The 18,938-nt window shown below is 41.2% G+C and overlaps 1 protein-coding gene across 1 annotated transcript in view; it reads right to left on the bottom strand.

Annotated features, from left to right (window-relative positions):
• Positions 1-18,695, bottom strand: part of MTMR7 (myotubularin related protein 7) — a 49,837-nt gene extending 31,142 nt beyond the window's left edge. Inside the window, exons 1-3 of the mRNA XM_061993202.1 lie at positions 18,589-18,695; positions 18,224-18,535; positions 12,489-12,582 (exon numbers count right to left, since the gene is read on the bottom strand). Coding sequence (XP_061849186.1) covers positions 12,489-12,582; positions 18,224-18,535; positions 18,589-18,695 — 513 coding nt within the window. The remainder of the gene's footprint in view (positions 1-12,488; positions 12,583-18,223; positions 18,536-18,588) is intronic.
• Positions 18,696-18,938: the final 243 nt, after the last annotated feature.

The raw sequence follows: 18,938 nt of genomic DNA, 5'->3' as shown, positions 1-18,938 counted from the left end.
CTTAACGATTCTCAGGTTAGGTGTCATGTTTATTACCTTCCTTTTTTTTTCAGACGGGGAAACTTTTAAGCATTACACCTTAATAACTAGCTTGACAGTTTTGTAATTCAGTTCTTTTAACTTGCATGGACACCATCTGGTCCTGATAATTTTTCACTATTCATTGTTGCCAGTTTCTCCCAAAATCTCTTATTGACACCTTACTGGAGACAAATCTCCTAATATGTCCTTGACAGAGAAATATGCCAGAAATATGGGCAAGTCTCTAAATACCTTCCCTACTTTAAACATTTGCTAGTCCTGTAGATTTTCTGTCAGGGTTTTACTTAAATATAGCTTGAAAATGGCTTTACTAGCAGATTTTGCCAAGTTATTCTTCAAAATCTCTTTTGGCCTGCCTCATTTTGTTTATACATTTAACTTGTTTATGCTTTATTTTCCTCATTTAGGCACAAATTCAACTTGAAGAAAGACCTTTTACATCTAATAAAAGAAATCCTTTAATAAGAGACATCCTCTTACTCCTTCACCCTGCTGTTTAGCTATGCAAACCTTTTTTTTGCTCTTTCAAAGTCTTTTTCTGGAAGTCAGCTTGCAGTGAGCTCCCATATTTAAACAATCTTCATGATTCCTATAAACATTTTAAATTTTGGCTCTCTTTCTTTTCAAATAGTTTTCACATTTTTGTGTAGTTTCCTCTTTGAAGTTAAACATTGCCATGGGAGATTTTTTTTTTCCTCATTTTTTGTTATTTCAAGAATACTGCATCCAAGTATGTTAGTTGCTGTCACACAGAAGTTCTATCTGTATTTTGAACCAGGTCTTTGTGTCACCATCTAAGACCAGGTCCTAGAATTATTTAGAATTACTTAAAATTACTTTATCATTTTTCAAGGTAAACAAACAGCCCCCATATAAGCAATCACTTAAAAACCCTAAAATTTCACTCAGAATCACCTTGCCCCATCCCATTTACCTAACCTCTATTTGGTAAATTATATGTCCTACTGCACTTCCTGTCTTCGTGTTCCATTTATCTTATTTAGGTTGTTACAGTCAATGCCACTATTTAGGCAGAGCAGTCAGTACTACAGTCCTAATATTGTATTGCACTTCTGTGGTGCCACATTTCCACTTTTCCTATTTAGTCCTGTAACTTCAATCTACAGGGACTCTTTGCTTTTGTGACCTAATCGATGAGACTTGACTTTGGATCAAAAAAATGCTGCCCTTGTCGGGCATGGCTTCACCTGTCTTTCCCACATAATTTGTCACTGATATGCCTGATGTATTGATTACTTTTCTTCTGCTGTCTAACATGCCTATTACATCAACATTCTCATTTATAATCAGTAACTTTAGTTTCAATATTTTTTTCCTCTTGTCTTATCACTCATTACCTGGGAGGAGAGATTGACCCCACCTCACTACAACCTCCTTTCAGGTACTTGTAGAGAGTGATCATATCTCCTTCATCCGCTCCTCATGAGACTTGTTCTCCAGACCGTTCACCAACTTCGTTCCACTTCTCTGGGTATGTTCCAGTACCTCAATGTTCTTGTAGTGAGAGGCCCAGAATTGGCCATGCTATTCAAGGTGCGGCCTTACCAGCACCAAGTACAGGGGGACAATCACTTCCCTATTCCTGCTGGCCACACTATTTCTGACACATGCCAGGATGCCATTGGCCTTCTTGGCCACCTGGGCACACTGCTGGCTCATATTTAACTGATTGTTGATTAATACCTCCAGGTCCTTTTCCACAGGACGGTGTTACAGCCACTCTGTCCCGAGCCTGTAGCATTGCATGGGGTTGTTGTTGCCCAAGTGCAGGACCCAGCACTTGGCCTTGTTGAATTGGCCTTGGCCCATCTATCCAGCCTGTCTAAGGTCCCTCTGAAGAGCCTTCCTGCCTTCAAGCAGATCAACACTCCTGCCCAGCTTCATGTCACCTACAAACTTATTGAGGATGCACCTGATCCCCTCATCAAGATCACTGTTTAAGAGAACAGGTCCCAACACTGAGCCCTGAGGACCACCACTCATGACCAATCATCAACTGGACTCCATTCCATTTCACCAGCATTCTCTGGGCCCAGTCATTCAGCCAGTTTTCCGCTCATTGCAGATTAGGTCTGTCCAAGCCATGGGCAGCCAGTTTTTCCAGGAGGATGCTGTGGGAAATGGTGTCAAAGGCTTAACTAAAGTACAGCTAGACCATATCTACAGACTTTCCCTTATACACTAAGTGGGTCATCTTGTTGTAGAAGGAGATCAGATTAGTCAAGTATGACTTGCTTTTCATAAAGAAAATTACTCAAATTTTGTGAAAAAGAAATATATTTCACCCATGGACAGAAAAAAAGAAAAAAACCCCCAAAACTAGAGCTAGCTTCAATCTTCAATTTAATTCTGCTGATCAAAAGATCAGCAGAAGAAGGAGCCTTCTTTCTTCTCCACTCTCCCAATCAGGAAAAGAAACTCAAGTCCCATGGTGTCATTAAATAGCCTAGAGGGAATGGGAATACATTTGTATCTGCAAGAAAGGAACAAAACAAAAGAATAAGACACTGTAGTAATTCATCTCCTACTTTTTCTCAAAAAAAAACCCAAAAAACCCAACCTCAGTTTTTTCACTAAAAAGTACTATAGAACTTATTGGAGAACCTAAGAAATAATGTATGTACTGTAACACATCAGGAAAAAGCATACATACCATGTATATGCCCTTTGCCTAAAATGAACACCTGATGGGACAGATCAGATCAGAAAATATCAGGTAGAGAATAAAAAGTAGCAAAAACAGCCTGTAAACCTGAGAACTGGAAGACCTCAAGGAAGAAAACCAAAGCATTAGCCAAGTCAGTCTGGAGAGTGGCATCTAAGTAAAAACTTCAATGAAGTGCTTGAAGCTGTTGCCCCTGTCATTGATTTTTGCCTGAAGACTGTGGTTGTCTAGGCTTAAAGAAAAGACTGCCAAGAGATTTATTTCAATTACAGCCCCTTACATGAGGATAAATAAAGTTGGCCAGAAACTATTTTCAATGCAACACAGATGACAGAAAAAAGGAGGCAAAAATAGAAGTTAAAGGGAACACAGATTCAGAACAGATGGAAGGCACTTTTTACTCACAGAATAAACATGACAAATGACTTACCAACAAGTTTGCCAGAAGGTCATTAAAAAAAAAAAAAAGTCGTATTAGAGAAAAGCATGGGTCAAAGCTTTATTTAGGTACAACTCCCACCAGTTTCAATAGAACTCCTACCTAAGAATGGCAAAGATATGACTCTGAAAGTGTTCAGAAAAGTTAACATGCCAAAACATTATTCTTGAAAATATCTATGTATCCTAATTTGTTTTAATTTTCACTATAGGTTACTTATTGAATAAGTTCTGACTGTGTGGCCTGTCTCTAAATGCTTCTTGAATATGGTAACTTTATTTACACTTCTGTAAGATGTTTCAATATGTCCAAACACATGGCAGCATTGTAAAAAAAATGAAGAAGTTGCTGCTACTTTTTTATGCTGTTCATGACTTCACGTGGAAAAGCTCTGCCAGATAAATGCAGAATTGGTTCTGACTCTGGAATCAAGCTTCAGGAGTGAAAAGAGAAGAAAAGCTGTAGAGCAGACTGGTCAGACTGGAAAAAAACAAGTCTTGGAGCAGAACCTCAGTCCCATGCCTCCCCACATCACTTTGCTTCTTGACACAACAATGCTTATGTACAGCAGGGAGATGCTATCTGACAAAAAACAGTCTCTACTGTAGGGTTTTGGAATAAAATTAAATTTTGAATTAGGAAAAAACACCTAAAAGAGTTTTATACTCACTACACAGGTTTCTAATCTGTGTGTTTGCTTCCGATGAATTAGCCAATCTGATGCAGAAGAAACTTGAACTGCCAGTCTGATATGGTGATCACTAATGTGCCCATTACAATTATCATTGTGTATCTGGAAGGAGAAGGGAAGGAGAAAAACCTATCTGGCAGCAAAGAATAGAACAGCTCTGCTCCAATGTATCACCAAGTGATACTCCTTTAGGGGGAGCTGTTATTGATTCCTCTAATTCCTTATCACAAAAAGGAGAATGCTGCTAATTAAAGGTAAGTAGGGAGTGTCCTAGCTTAGGCCACATTCTCAGGAGCTTCTCACAAAAGCTTGTCAAAGCAAGTACCTCAGCAGTTGACTGTACAAAGGATTTTCAGTGATTCTTCAAGGGTAAAGAAAGACTCCTTCAACCACAGTCTTTGCTGCTGAACAGGGCTGGGCCCTACTTAGGTTGGCAGCACGTGCTCAGCCCTAGAAAGGCATCTTCTTGCCCATCCTGTATTTCGTCTTCCCTTGGGCTCCTAGACCCCTGGGGGATTTCAGATGCCTTCCCTACTAGCCTTGCGACATTGCACATGCCAGTAAAGCACATGCTGTGTAATGGACATGTTGTCCATCATTTATCAGCAGTCCTGGCTGACTGGGGAGGCCCCATCAGATTCGAAGTCAGCCAATATAACACCCATATATAAGATGGGACAGAAGGATGATCTGGGAAATTACAGGCCTGTCAGTTTAACTTCAGTGCCCAGGAAGCTGATGGAGCAGATCATCCTATATTGTATTATGCAGCACATGCAGGACAAATCAGGTGATCAGGCCCATTCAGCATTGGTTTCTGAAAGGCAGATCTTGTTTTCCTTCTACGACAAGGTGATGCATTTGTTGGATGAAGGAAAGGCTGTGGATGTTGTTTTTCTTGACTTTAGTAAGGCATTTGACTCTGTTTTCGATAGCATCCTCTTAGGGAAATTGGCTGCTCTTGGCTTGGATGGGCATACACTTTCCTGGGTGAAAAACTGGTTAGATGGTTGAGTCCAAAGAGTCGTGGTCAATGGACTTAAATCCAGTAGGCAGCCGGTCACGAGTGGTGTTCCCCAGGGCTCAGTGCTGGTGCCACTCCTGTTTACTATCTTTATTAATGATCTGGATGAGGGGACAGAGTGCACCCTTAGTAAATTTGCAGATGACACCAGGCTGGGTGGAAGTCTCGATCTGCTTGAGTGTAGGGAAGCCCTACAGAGATATCTAGATAGGCTGGATGGCTGGGCCAAGGTCAGTGCCATGAGTTTCAATAAGGCTAAGTGCCAGGTCCTGCACTTGGGCCACAACAACCCCCAGCTGCACTACAGGCTTGGGGGGGAGTGGCCAGAAAGCTGCCAGGCAGAGAGAGACCTGGCAGTGTTGGTTAACAGCCGGCTGAACATGAGCCAGCAGTGTGCCCAGCTGGCCAAGAAGGCCAATGGCATCCTGGCCTGGATCAGGAACAGTGTTGTCAGCAGGAGCAGGGAGGTGATCATTCCCCTGTATTTGGCTTTGGTGAGGCCACACCTTGAATACTGTTTTGGGCCTCTCTCCACAAGGACACCAAGGTGCTGGAGAGGATACAGAGGCAGGCTACCAAGCTAGTAAAGGATTTGGAGCATTTCTCATACAAAGAATGGCTGAGGGATCTGGGGCTGTTTAGCCTGGAGAAAAGAAGGCTCAGGAGAGACCTAATCACTCTCTACAACTACCTGAAAGGAAGTTGTAGTGAGGTGGGGGTCACTCTGTTCCCCCTAGCAACAAGCAATAGAACAAGAGGAAATGGCCTCAAGTAGTGCCAGGGGAGGTTCAGGCTGGATATGAGGAGGAATTTCTTTACTGAAAGGGTTGTCAGGCATTGGAATGGGCTGCCCAGGGAGGTGCTGGAGTCACCACCCCTAGAGGTGTTTAAGAGATGGTTGAGTGTTGCACTTAGGGAAATGGTCTAATGGATAGGGCTGGGACAAAGGCTGGATTCGATCTTAAAGGTCTCTTCCAGCTGAAACAATTCTATGATTGTAAAAGCAAGAAGAAACCAAATCCTGGGAATTAGTGACAGGACTACAATCAGCTTCAGCACTGCAGGCATGCAAAAGCTAAGGGAAGAGCTTGTGCAAGCCAAAATCTTGAGCCTAATGAGAAAAAAGGAGCACAGCTGGTGTGTTTTGAGGCCAAGTGGAATATTTGAGCTTTCTTCACCCTGATTGACCTCAGCTATTCATGTGTTTAGCATAATTCCCCAGGATTAAAAAATACATCATGCAACAGACCACATGCTATTACACTTTTTTTTTCACACAAAGATAGTATTAGTGTTGTACCTGTTAAACAAAATATACAGTAAGTGATCTTTTTGCATCATCTTGGAACAAGAATAAAGAAAAACCAAATTGCCAGTTGATGCTGCCATTTAATGTGGTTTATATTCTGTTTCATAAGAATCATGAAAACTGTAGTGGATCCATATAACTTTTTATATTCTCACCTCTGAACAGATTTTCCAAGTGCAGTAAAATAATTTGTAACACAGAGTCAGATGGTTGCGTATGTCAAAAGAATCAACCAAAGCCAAAAATACCAATATCACTAAATTTAAGTAAGGACAGCTCAAGCTCTGCACTGTAAAATGTTTCCTCGGGGCAAACCTGACAGAATGGACAAAAACATTCAAGAAAAATCTAAGCAATTCTAACATACTAAAGGACTAAAGTGAAACAGGAATACTGGAAAAAATTATAAGGAAGACAGTGAACAAATTACCTAACAATTTGGCTTAAGAAAACTCTATTATCTGCTAACATCTATAAAAGTTAGAGGTCAGTGCCACGTTATTAGATATAGCTGAGTAGCAGCTGTATAATGGATGCAGCCAACAATAACTTATTACAAGTGTAGATAGCATTGCAATATGGTATCAATGTCATAACACAAAGCTCATTCATAATCTTTTCTGAAGGATTTCTTTTTTTTTTTTTTTTGGTATATTCTATTAAAAACATACCTAACATCTTTAATTTGGGGGGAAAAAAAAGGTGCTTCCTTGCATCAGTAAATCTCTATTTGCCATCGTTTTTTTATATTTAGTTTTGAAGAAATTTACAGAAAATTATTGTATTACTCACAGCAGTAAGCTGGCATAGGGAGAAATAATTCTGCATGCACTCAAGGGCCACTGAAATGAAATGCATGTGTAAATTCCTCCATTTGATACCGGGTTTTCTGTTGCATGTTCAAAAATATGTCCTGCTCAGCAATCTATTTGAAAGCAGCAGTACCAGTCCATTTCAGCTGTTGCAGGCCACAAAATATTTGCAATAAAGGTGAATTTGTAGGATTTCCCATTCTCATGGTACGGATCTGTCTTTCTCAGCAGACTACACCTGCACACGAGGAAATGTCAGTGTGCATCTTCTGTTGTAAACAGATGATTCCAAACATCATCCACTCGAGTCTATTAACAGTAGACTTAAGAGATTCCAGCCTTGACCACTCCAAAGTCAAAATTCCCAAATCCTCCATTCCAACCTCAGTCTCCTACTATGCATAAAGAGAAATCAAAGAGTACCCTGCAGACATGCTGTCTTAGTGATTTTCAGTAATATTTTTTAAGTGCAATAAGTTTTAGTGTTACTGGTTCAGACACGGATATCAAGACAGAAGATCAAAGTATGTGGTTTTCCATGATCCTTAGAGTTTGTTTTATGACTTTATCCAGTTGCCTCTTTATTTAAAATCACATTATTTAAAATATGAAAGACTAGTCCAGAAAATTTTTAAAAAGTCTGCCAGTTCCAGGATTAACAAAATATTTATATTATTATGGACTTAACAGAGCAATCTAAATCTAAAAGAAACAGACACAAAAACAGAAATCTAAAGACAAACTGCCTTTCCAATTAATACAATGAGACAGTATCCAGATCCCACAAGGGAGAAAGTGCCTTCCCACTCACACAATATGGGAAAATCAAGGTACTTGGAAAAAATTCTTTTTGTTTAAATAAACACAACCACAAAATAAAAATAAAGTGCATCTTGAGAACCGGCATATGTATGAAAATCAAGTTTCAAAAGTGAAAAAGCATTCGGAATAGAAGGGCCTTAATGCTAAGTTTAATGTAAAATAGAGAAAACAAAGTGAAAATTGAACCAAAAACATAAAAGCCAAAATGCTAGGTTTTAAAGACTTTTCCAGTTAGAGGAACCCTTTCACTGCCTTAAATGACCTTTGGATTAGGATCATTGACTCCATCAGTCAGTGTTCATGCTTCAGAAGCATCTTCCCAGATGGGTCATACTCTTCCTCATTTCCTTTTACATTGCCTGTTAGTATTCTGAAACCGATGTTTCAGTTACAAAATTAGAAGCACCACTAGCCTGACCTAGTAAAACAGCTCCTGTCCTCACCTGGCAATTAATTCACCTCACAAGGGTATGTTCCTGGACCCACTGTAGATTAGATATAACCAGTGAACACTGAATTAGCTATTATTTTCACATTCAACTTTCCTACAGACTCCCTACTACTACACACAGGCATAGAGTTTTGAGATGATGACTATATGACATGTTTTAGTTTAGAGATGATGAATAAATGACATGTTTTAACAGCTTTACCCATATCATATGACACTTACAAGATGATGACGAAAGATTAAGAGTATAGAGGAGGCCTAAACCCCATTTTCTGTTCTGTTTTGTTTATTTTCAAGGGAATGTATATTAATGTCATGGTTTAGCAAGGAGCTGCTTTTGCTTGGTAACGGGGAGTGGGTTGCAGTGAAGACTCGGTAAAGAGTTTTTGGACTCTTCCCCTGGCTCCTGGATTCACACCCACCTCCAGCCCAGTTGGGCCAATCTGGCGCCTCTGTGATCACCATTTAGGGACGGGAATTTGAAGTGCTTGAGAGGAGGTATAAGAGTGATACAAGATGGAGGCGACTACATGGAACCCACAGTCAGAAAAAGAGGAAGGAAGGAGGAGCACCAGACCAGAGACCCTCTGCCACCCATGGTGAGAACGCAGACTGTACCCCTGCAACCCATGCAGGGCCATGGCAGGACTGAGAGCCACCAGCAGCTCCATGTGAGTGCATCCAGACAGGTGAGAGACTGTGTGGAGAGATGGCCATGGCGCAGGCCGTGCTGGAGAGTCTGTGCATCACAGAGCAGACTCACACGAGAGGTGGAAAGGAGCTGCAGCCTTTGGGATGAACGCACATCAGAGCAGCCCATATAGGGCTGCCGTGTGTGTGAGGTACCCCATAGACATGCAGGGAGGACTGGTGTGGAGCCCACCTGCTCTGAGGAGAGACAAATGGCAGAAGCTAACCGAAATAGACTGACTGAAACCACCACTGCCTGCCCCCCACTGAGCATTCAGGGGAGGAGAAGGTAAAAACAGCAGGATCAGGGCTCTGAGCCCAGGAAGAAGGGAGGAGTGAGGAGAAGGTGTTCTTAAAGGGCTAGTCGGACTCTTAATTGTTGTACCACTCTGTGTTGTTTCATTTTGCTTATGTTTTGGGGGTTTAAGGTTATGTTTTAGTTGATGTTGCATTAAATTATTTTCTGTTTTCTTCCACAAGCCGAGTAGCCTGGTCTGTTTTGTCCTGGACCTTAAGGGGCAATTAAGCTCTCCCTGCCCTTTGGCAGTTATCAGGTCTTTGGTACTTGAAGTTAATTGTGGTCTTTTGTTCCCTGATGGGCCTAAACCAGGACAGTTAATATATCTCTATGAGAAATGTGACTCACCTTACAGGGGGAGAAAAACAGATCTAAGAGCAGTGAACAGATTAAGTTAGTTATTGTAACAGAAAATTAAGAAAGTATTAATGCTATCTAATTTGCAGTACCTTATTCAGATAACTAAGTTAGAAGCTTATGCACATGAAGAATAAACGGTGAATGAAGACTGTGCGCCTAGTCTCTCGTCTGGAATTCATGTCTGTGTCCGTAGATCCTCTGTTCTTAAATTACATACCTAATGCTAAACAGTAAAAGTTGCATCCAGTAAGTAGTGACGCCCAAAAGGGAAAAAAAAAAAAACAGGTGAAAAACCAATGCAAAACTTCACCCAGGTAAACAGAAAAGTGAAATTTCAGTTGAAACTGCACTGCAAACTTTTAGTTTTAGACTTCTTAGTTACTTGAAAAAAAACAAACCCACAGTAGCATACTAATATTTAGATAATATGTCATTATGTTACCTATAGAAAAATTGCAACTCACTTGAACAAAATAGTATTTTTAAGGATTGTGTCACAGTTTTACCTTGCCACCTATTCCAAGCTCAAAGAAAAGGGAGAAAAGTGGGATAATTTTGTAATATTTTGAAATTCCAGCAACAAGACATAAGGTTTTGCCTACTGCCTCACAAGAATAATACTGTCAGGCCAAATGTCTGTAACACAAACACATTTTGCATTGATAACAAAATTCAGGAAAGAGAACAGTACAGAAGACTTGTCCTAAGCAATGTACATCTGGTGCTTGTGCTTAGTATTTTTCTCATCTCTCCAGAATGTCCCCATTGGTGCAGGGTGAGGTTCAAAACAGTACATTAAATCTAAAATCTATCTATGTTGGAGGCATTTCTGGGGCAATCACAATGAATTAAATATTTTATTTATTAATTGCAAAGTAAAAGACAGCTGCAATTGATGGAAAATTAAATAACTATTGATTAAAATGTCTTCTGTTTCAGTACAAAAAAAAATTATGCCTTCCAAAGTGATAGACTTTGGAAGATTTTTTGACATTTAAAAATAGCAACACTTCATTTTGAACATTTAAATGCAACATTTCACAATTTGACATTTCATCTACACATCCCTACTTTGATAGACTCCCATCCCTTTGACAGCCCTCCCAGGGAACTGTCACCCTGAAAACCCTGAAGCTCAGAAGTGAGACCTCCAGCTCCAAGCAATACAAAGGTGAGTTTGGAGTAGTGGGGAGAAGGCTTCAGCTCTATCACAAGAAGACCAAAATAGTGTCCTAACACTGAACAAGCCTGAATTAACAGAGTTTTCAAGTTGTGGTTTCACAGGATGAACCAAAGCTCTCAAATCCACATAAAAATGCAAGCCTCACAGCTCTTTGAGATGTGTTGGTGTGGTGTGGGCAACCAGAGCTGCAGGATGTTGACTGTGGACCCAGGAACCAAAAGCTAACTATTGATTGCAGAATTAGGGCTTTGGAAGTCAGAAACCCAAAAGTCTCCAGTTTCACTGCTGATGTGAAGAAATGGCAGTTCTCAGATCCCCAGTAATCTCCTGGGTAGATAGCCAGGTAAATTTTCATCAGAATCCTGCTGGTGCTTTCACAGATCTGCAGTGACAACTATAGCCTTCCGTGATTCACTTTGGTTTGGAAATACGAACAAGTTAATTCAAAAGTTGCTGGTAAGGAAAAATAAAATTATAAGAGCTGAAGACTGAAAAGAAGGTGAAGTTCAACAGAAACAAGCCAAAGGAAGAACAGTAGCAACACTACAACCTCACAAATCTCAGAGAAAGAAAAAAACCTATTCAAATCACTGAACAAGGAAATATTGCTTGGGGAATATAACATCAGCCACAATCTTCCAGTGTAACAAGACAAAGTCTGGTATTCACATAGGTACAGTGGGAGTGAGACAAACTAAACCCATGATGTGGGGGAGGAGGAAATCTGAGACCCAAAGAGCAGTTCTGGCTATGTGATTCACTGAAATTACACTGCGATATTTCTTTTGCACAGGAGTTAGTTTAATTTCACTAATAATGAAATTATCTTGAAACCCACAGAAATCAAAGACAGCTCTCAATGTCCTCCAGTTCCAAAAAAGACATATTAAGTGACCTAAATGATAAAGAAGATGAGAAAACTGAAGCTGAGGTGGGCGATCCTCAGCCAGTCAGGTTAGTTATGAAAACATGATCTACGAGTGAGGTAAACTGTAAATATAATTTGTATCAAGTTTGTGGTCCATATTGCAATCAGGTTGCAATTCTGACATCCAATAAAATACAGCTGAAGTTTAAAAGTCCACAGTTCATTGAGGTTGGTTAGAAAAAAATATACTTGGGTTGGAATTTAATTAAACAGATAATCATGAATGCACAATAAGCATGGTTTGCATGACCTTTTTTTTTTAAAATCTAAATTTTGTTCAAATCTAAACTGACAATTATAAACAGATCCCTTCATAACTTTAACTCAAAACAAGTATTTTAAGAGCAAGTTCCAAATTGAGATCTTAAATCCAATTCCACATCATTCAGATATTCTCTGCAGTTCCTATCTTAATTAATCCACCTCCAGTCCTGAATGCTGAGCCATAGAATGTTTTTCAGCATAGTGTATTACAAAGCTTACATTAATCAAAATTCCACAGCACAAAGACAGAATAAATGGACACAAAGAAAACTAAATTGCATTCTGAATTAGAAAGATTTATTACCAAGAAAAAAAAATCTATAGTGCACAAAATCAGAGTCAAAAGTGTCCAAACCTAGTGTAGATGTTTTAATGCATCACTTTAAATACATGCAGTCACACAGAAGGACATGCTTGAAGTCATTAAACATGTCTGGCCCCAGAACAGGTTAAACACTTAACCTTGATGTAAAGTTAGAAAATAATTACAGAACCAGAAAGCACCAGCTTTGCTGTAAGGTGTGTTGCTCTAACCTGTATGCTCAGAAAATAAAAGTGAATACTGTCCACCTTTACACAACACCTGAAAAGCAGAAAATCAACTTGGCAATCAAAACAGGTTGCAGTAAAGTATCTACTGTAAGCTGATGACCCAAAACACCAATAAAAGGCAAGGGCCATGCCAGCTTTACCAGTTCTTGCCTTCCCTAAACAGCAAACTGAATAAAAGTTTAGTTAAGAGAAGAGCCTGTGGCATTCCATTCCCTGGCTTGTGAGGGAAGCAACCAGACCACATCCCCCGATGTTGTCTCAAGACTGTCATAGTGACCTTCCTACATCACTGAAGTGAAATCAAACTTTCCAAAGAAGAATGGTAGCCTGAATACGGAGAACTTAATTATAGCAGCACCTCCTGTCTCAATGGAAGGCACCCAGACAGCAATGGTAGAAATGCCAGTTTAAAAAAGATATCAGATCCAGCAACCAAGCAGATGCAGTTGGAAAGTAAAGATTAGACTTGCTGGGTTCAACTCTGCCATGACCTAGATGAGCACCTAGGCAAAGTTTTTTGCCATTTACATGTGTCATATATAAAGTGGATATAAATGATATGGGTTTCCTGATGGAGAATTTGGGAAAATTGACTTATATTGTAAAGCTATTTAAATTAAGAACCATGAAAGGAAAATAGACTGTGTTCTGGTTTAGCAAGGAGCAGCTTTTGGCTTAGTAACAGGGGGAGCGGGTTGCAGTGAAGACCCGGTAAAGACTTTGCGGACTCTCCCCCGGCTCCTGGGTTCACACCCACCTCCGGCCTGGCTGGGCCAATCTGGCGCCTCTGCCATCACTATTTAGGGGACGGGAATTTGGAATGCGAGTCGGGAGGTGTAAGAGGGATACAAGATGGAGGCGACCACGCGGACCCTTCAGCCAGAGGAGGAAGGAAGGAGGAGCAGTAGACCGGAGACCCTTCTGCAAGCCGTGGCGAGAATGCAAGCTGTGCCCCTGAAACCTGTGGAGATCCGTGGCAGGACTGAGAGCCACCAGCAGCTCCATGTGAGTGAGCCCGGACGGGCGAGGGACTGTGTGGGGAGGCGGCCATGGCCCAGGCCGTGTTGGAGAGCCTGCACGCCGCAGAGCAGCCCCACACGAGAGGCAGAGAGGAGCTGCAGCCTTTGGAATGGGTGCACGTCGGAGCAGCCCGTGCAGGGCTGCCATGCGTGTGAGTTACCCCACGGACTCGCAGGGAGGACTGGTGTGGAGTTGGCCCGTCCTGAGGAGGGACAGATGGCAGAAGCTATTGGGAGCAGACTGACTGAGACCTCCACTGCCTGCCCCCCCCCGAACCGTTCAGGGAGGGGCAAGGTAAAAACCCCGGGATCAGGGCTCTGAGCCCGGGAAGAGGGGAGGTGTGGCGGGAAGGTGTTCTTAAAAAGGCTGGTTGGACTCTTCATTGACGTATTCCTCTGTGTTGTTTCGCTTTGGTTATGTTTTGGGTTTTTGTGGGTATGTTTTAGTTGATGTTGCATTAAATTATTTTCTGTTTTCTTCCCCAAACCGAGTAGCCTGGTCTGTTTTGTCCTGGACCTTAAGTGGCAATTAAGCCCTCCCTGCCCTCGAGCAATTCTCAGCCTCTTCGGTACTTGAGGCTAATCGTGGTCTTTGTTCCCTGATGGGCCTAAACCACGACAGACTGAAAAACAAAAGGCAACACCACTCACTGGAAATTTGTTTTAGAAAGCAATAAGTTTAGTAGAAAGGTTTCTTATTATTAGGAGAAATGGCAATGTACCTAAAATTCTGCCTGAGAAAGGGATCATAGAAAAAAAATACCATTCCATTACATCACAAAATGAAAGCACTTCAGCAACTCAAGTCATCTCAATTATTGCGTTAACAAGAGATACCAAGCCAAATTAATCTCCGCTGAAGACAGCTGTTACATCAGGGATAAATATGACGTAGTCTTTATTCTAAGAAGGGCATTCAGGACTGCTGCCAATATACAAAGACCAATGATACAGAACAGTGGCAAATAAAGTACCTGATTAGCAGCAATGTGTGAAGTCCCTCTATGAAGTAAACATATCTTTATCTGTCAGCTTCTCCATGGCTAGACATGCCTCTATGCACATTAACATGATACACTTCTAGTCAGTGCAGAAGTATTGCTTATTCATTTTTTTATGACTGTCATGAGCTGTTTGTCACATTTTGGGTTTTGGCAGTTATCCTAAACTATCTTGCTGCTCAACCCATACTCACGGCAGACAGTGGTTTTACTAATTTTTAACAGATTATTGGAGTTATAATTCTATTTAGCAATGAGTGACTATTAGCAACTCTTAAATGTACTCAAATTACAGCCTTCATATCTGAGACGACATTTACCTTGTGAAAATATCATTATTGCCAATGTATGTATGTACAAGCACACACCACGTGCACTCTTACCAATAGTATAATGACAGAGCAAAAGCGTTCAGTACATGATATAGCTCATCAGAGACTTGGCTATTCAGAAAGTCCAGGGAATATAATTTCAAAAATTACGAAGAAAAACAGCTTTGTCTAACAGTCAAGAGACCTGGTTTCTATTTCTGCTATTGACTTGCTATGGGGACACATCATTTAATTTTTTTCAGAACTAGACTTAAAGGTGTCATGTCTTTTGATGAAAGACTACAGAATGTGTAATTATTAAAATTAAGTAATGTCAACAGCATGTGAAAGAACAGGACTGTTGAGCAGGTGGACACATACAATTTGTTGAGTAAAGAACCAGAAAGAACATTTTCAGTGGGAAATCCTGCCAAAGTTTTGTAATGCTGTCACAAAGCACATGGGTAAAGGCAACTCAGAGGACAATATATCTATCTAGACTTCCAAAAAACCTTTTGTCAATCTGTGGTGGTTTGATCCTGGCTAGATGCCAGGTGCCCACCACACCACTCTATCACCTCCTCCTCAGCAAGCCAGGGAGGGGAGTAAATAAGACCAAAGGTCATTAAAGAAACCAAGCTGCCATGGTACTGGAGGAAAGGTTCGTTTACAGACAGAGATGGTTAAAGGACAAGAAGCAAAGACTATGGCTTAATGATCTCTCTTTGGCACAGAGAAGAGTCATCAGTGAAGTCCTACGAAGTCTGGTGCTGGGACTGGTGTTGTTCAACTTTATTAGTGACCTGAAGAAAAGAGTAAACAGTGGAATCTTCAAGTCTGTGATCATCATAAGCTGTCTTAGCCAAATGCTTTATCTATGGCACAAAAACTCGAGAAGAGTCTTTCAAAGCAGAGTGTGTGGGCAAAAGATACAGATGAACTTGAACACAGACGGACGCACAGTGATGTACCTATAGGAAAAACAACCTAAACCATATCTGTGTAATCATGGACTCAGAACCGACAGCTACTACAAAGAAAGAGGCCTTGGGGACACTGATGATATTTTGCTGAAATTATCAGAATCTAGTAGGTTCTGATCAAGATTTAAGGTGAAGACATAGATAAGATGAGCATGGAACTCTTATTCACCAAATTCTCAAAGCTAGAAGGAGGAGGTACTGAATGAAACAACTAAGAACTTTTTAATACACTGTAGAAAGTTGGGGTTTTTTCCAAGCCATGACCTTCTGCAACTTCTTTCCATGCAGGCTGTAGACACAGAGAGTGACAGCATGTTTAGAAGGAGCTTTGGCAAACTCACATAGAGAGGTCCATAACTGGACAGTATTTGAACTAGGAAGGGTTGGACCTTAATACAACTGTGGATACTGAGAGGATGCAGAATGTGGCCAGGTTTTCATTTTCTCTTTCTGCCACTATCAGACACAGAGTAGTGACCTAAATGAACTACTGGTCCAACTGGTATGGAATTTCTTTCTGCTTTTTTATGACAGTTATATCAGATTTACTTCAATATTTACAAACCATTACTCACTACAGTTATATTTCAATTAAAATTAAAAAAAAAAATCCAAGTCCTAATGAGTGTCATGTGATATAGACTTTTTTTATTGCCTCTTGAAGGAAAAGCTTACTTGACGTAGGAATTCTGTTTTCAAGTTTATTAACTTTCTAAGTATGTGATTTACCTTGATTTTCTATTTGGCTAGGTTTGCAAACCAAGGGAAGTATCATTATTCTGAAATTAATACTTTTAAAAGAGTAGAGCAGTTACTTGTCAAATTTCTCTCAGGGCAAACTTGGATGGAGTCAGGAAATGTGATACCAGAGACTACTACATGTGCCTATATTCATACAGCTTTCTTTTAACTATTCTTAAATTCCTGGCATTGGAAATAACATTAAATTCCCAATTATAAAACCAAATTCAGTAAAAAAAACAACTAAACAAACCCTCACTGTCCTGGTGTCTGATTTGAAGCTGAAGTTTTTTTGAGCAAACAAATCAGATCTAAATTCTGCTAGGTAACTACAGATATGCTGACTTGTTGGTGTATTTAGGAGTAACTGAAGAAATTAAGTATTTCAATACCTACTCATGTTGAATGTCCTGGATTTTCTACGTGTATCTAAAAGATTTTAAAGGATTTTTGTATTACTTGTATCTTTAAATTAATCCTTCTAAACTTTGTTATGATATTTGAGAGATCGCTTTTAGCATGTCTGTAATGTAAGTGAATGCCAGGAATCGACACTGCAGGACCACCTCATACTGAGTAAGATTTTCGGTGTCTCAAGTCATCACTACAGTGCCTTCTCAGAGCTGTGGGATACAGAAATGGGGTTTACGTATACACAGCAACATTTTAAGGATTTGCTTGTAGAAAAACTAACAAACAAGCTTCCATTGCCTGCAGCAGGGACTTGCCTGGGCCTTCTATTCACTGAAAACATAACCATATTTTTTATTTTTAATCTTTGAGAAGGGTAGAACCCGTATTAATTTGTTTCTCCTCAACAAATTTCTTTCAGCAATCTCCAGCTAACATCAGAAACATCGGTTCGGACACCTTTCACTGGACATTTCCTACCTGCAGTAAGATACATTCTTACTATTCTGAAATTCTTCCTTCCCACACGGGCAGATAACAGATAATGAAATGAGAGGAAATGCAGTTTTTGTAAGTGTCTATCTTCTTAATATATTTGCTTAACACCTAAAGGCCCCAAAATCTAGGAGAAGAAGAGGCCCTCATCTCAAATTCATGTCATCACACTAAATATTGATAATAAGCAAGCAGGCACGAATCAAACACAAATTCTTAATCACAGGGAGCTGAGTAATAACATAAATAATACATACCACTTCCACTTCAAATCCATATGTTTCTTTGGTCCATTTTTGGGGGTTTTTTTTAATCTAAAATTTTTGTCTGATAAAATTGTATCTTCTTTCTCAGATCAAGATGGCAATTTTGTTAACAAACACAGGCCTCGTGCTTAGAAAGCTATATAAAAAGAATTATTATACTAGCGAAACGTCAGTATGTAAACTAAATAAATACATGACCAGCTCTGAAATACTGGGATAAACTAAATGCATCTGAGAAACAGATAACACACCTCTCATTTCGGATGCCTGCAACTCACAGACAAGAGTCTGCATTAACAGGAAGGACCGAGTAAAAAGCAGGTAAAATGCCCGACGAATCTTCAGCCCACATCGCAAAACATCGCGTTCACCTTTCGACATATTTGAGCGGAATTCACAGCAAGTCGGTTGAAAGCAGGCACCGGGCGGCTGTGCGGAGCCTCACGCCGCAGGGCTGCGGTGAAAGCCTCCTTTCCGCTGAAGCAGAAGCCGCGGGGAAAGGTGCCGGGCCCCGAGCATCCTCTCCCCGCCGGCCTGGCCTGGCCCGGCCCGGCCCCGCTGCCCGCGCTGCGGCACCCACCTTGGGCATCCGGATGTGCTCCATGGCGGCGGCGCGGGGCCCAGCTCCTCAGCCGCCGCCCGCGGCCGGCGCGGGGTGGCCCGGCCGCCGCACCTGCTTTCTGTCTTGCTGGGCCTGCTTTTGAAAACCGATTCGTTACGATAAATCAAAAGAGGAAATTGGTTTTCCTCGCGTGTTCTGTGTCAGGTAGGAAGGGAAAAGGAAGGATTTATCCAACGCAGACAACGTGCCCGCGTTTCGATGCTGGCAGGTCAGAAGCTGGCTCCACCTCCCCGGCCGCTGCCACGCTGCCCCGGCAGCGGGGATGCTCCGCGCCTGTCCGCGCCGGCCCCGCCATTCCTTCGGCCCCGGCCGCGGCTCACCCGCGGGGAGCCCGCTGGGCCTCGGCTGAGGGTCGCGACCCCAAGCACCGACAGGCACAGCCTGGGGGTGGCTTTTCAGCAGTTTGCTGTCATATCTACAATCACATCGCTCTGTCAGGAAAGATGCTCTCAGAAACATAAAAGGGAGCCTCCCCCCGTTAGGGGTTTTTTCTATTCCCTTGCCCAGCATGTCAATATCTCAAAGACAAAAGTTGCAC

The sequence above is a fragment of the Colius striatus genome, chromosome 3 (assembly GCF_028858725.1).
Source record: "Colius striatus isolate bColStr4 chromosome 3, bColStr4.1.hap1, whole genome shotgun sequence".
NCBI classification, from domain to species: domain Eukaryota; kingdom Metazoa; phylum Chordata; class Aves; order Coliiformes; family Coliidae; genus Colius; species Colius striatus.
The sequence above is the reverse complement of the archived record's forward strand: the minus strand, read 5'-3'. Positions and strand labels throughout refer to the sequence as shown.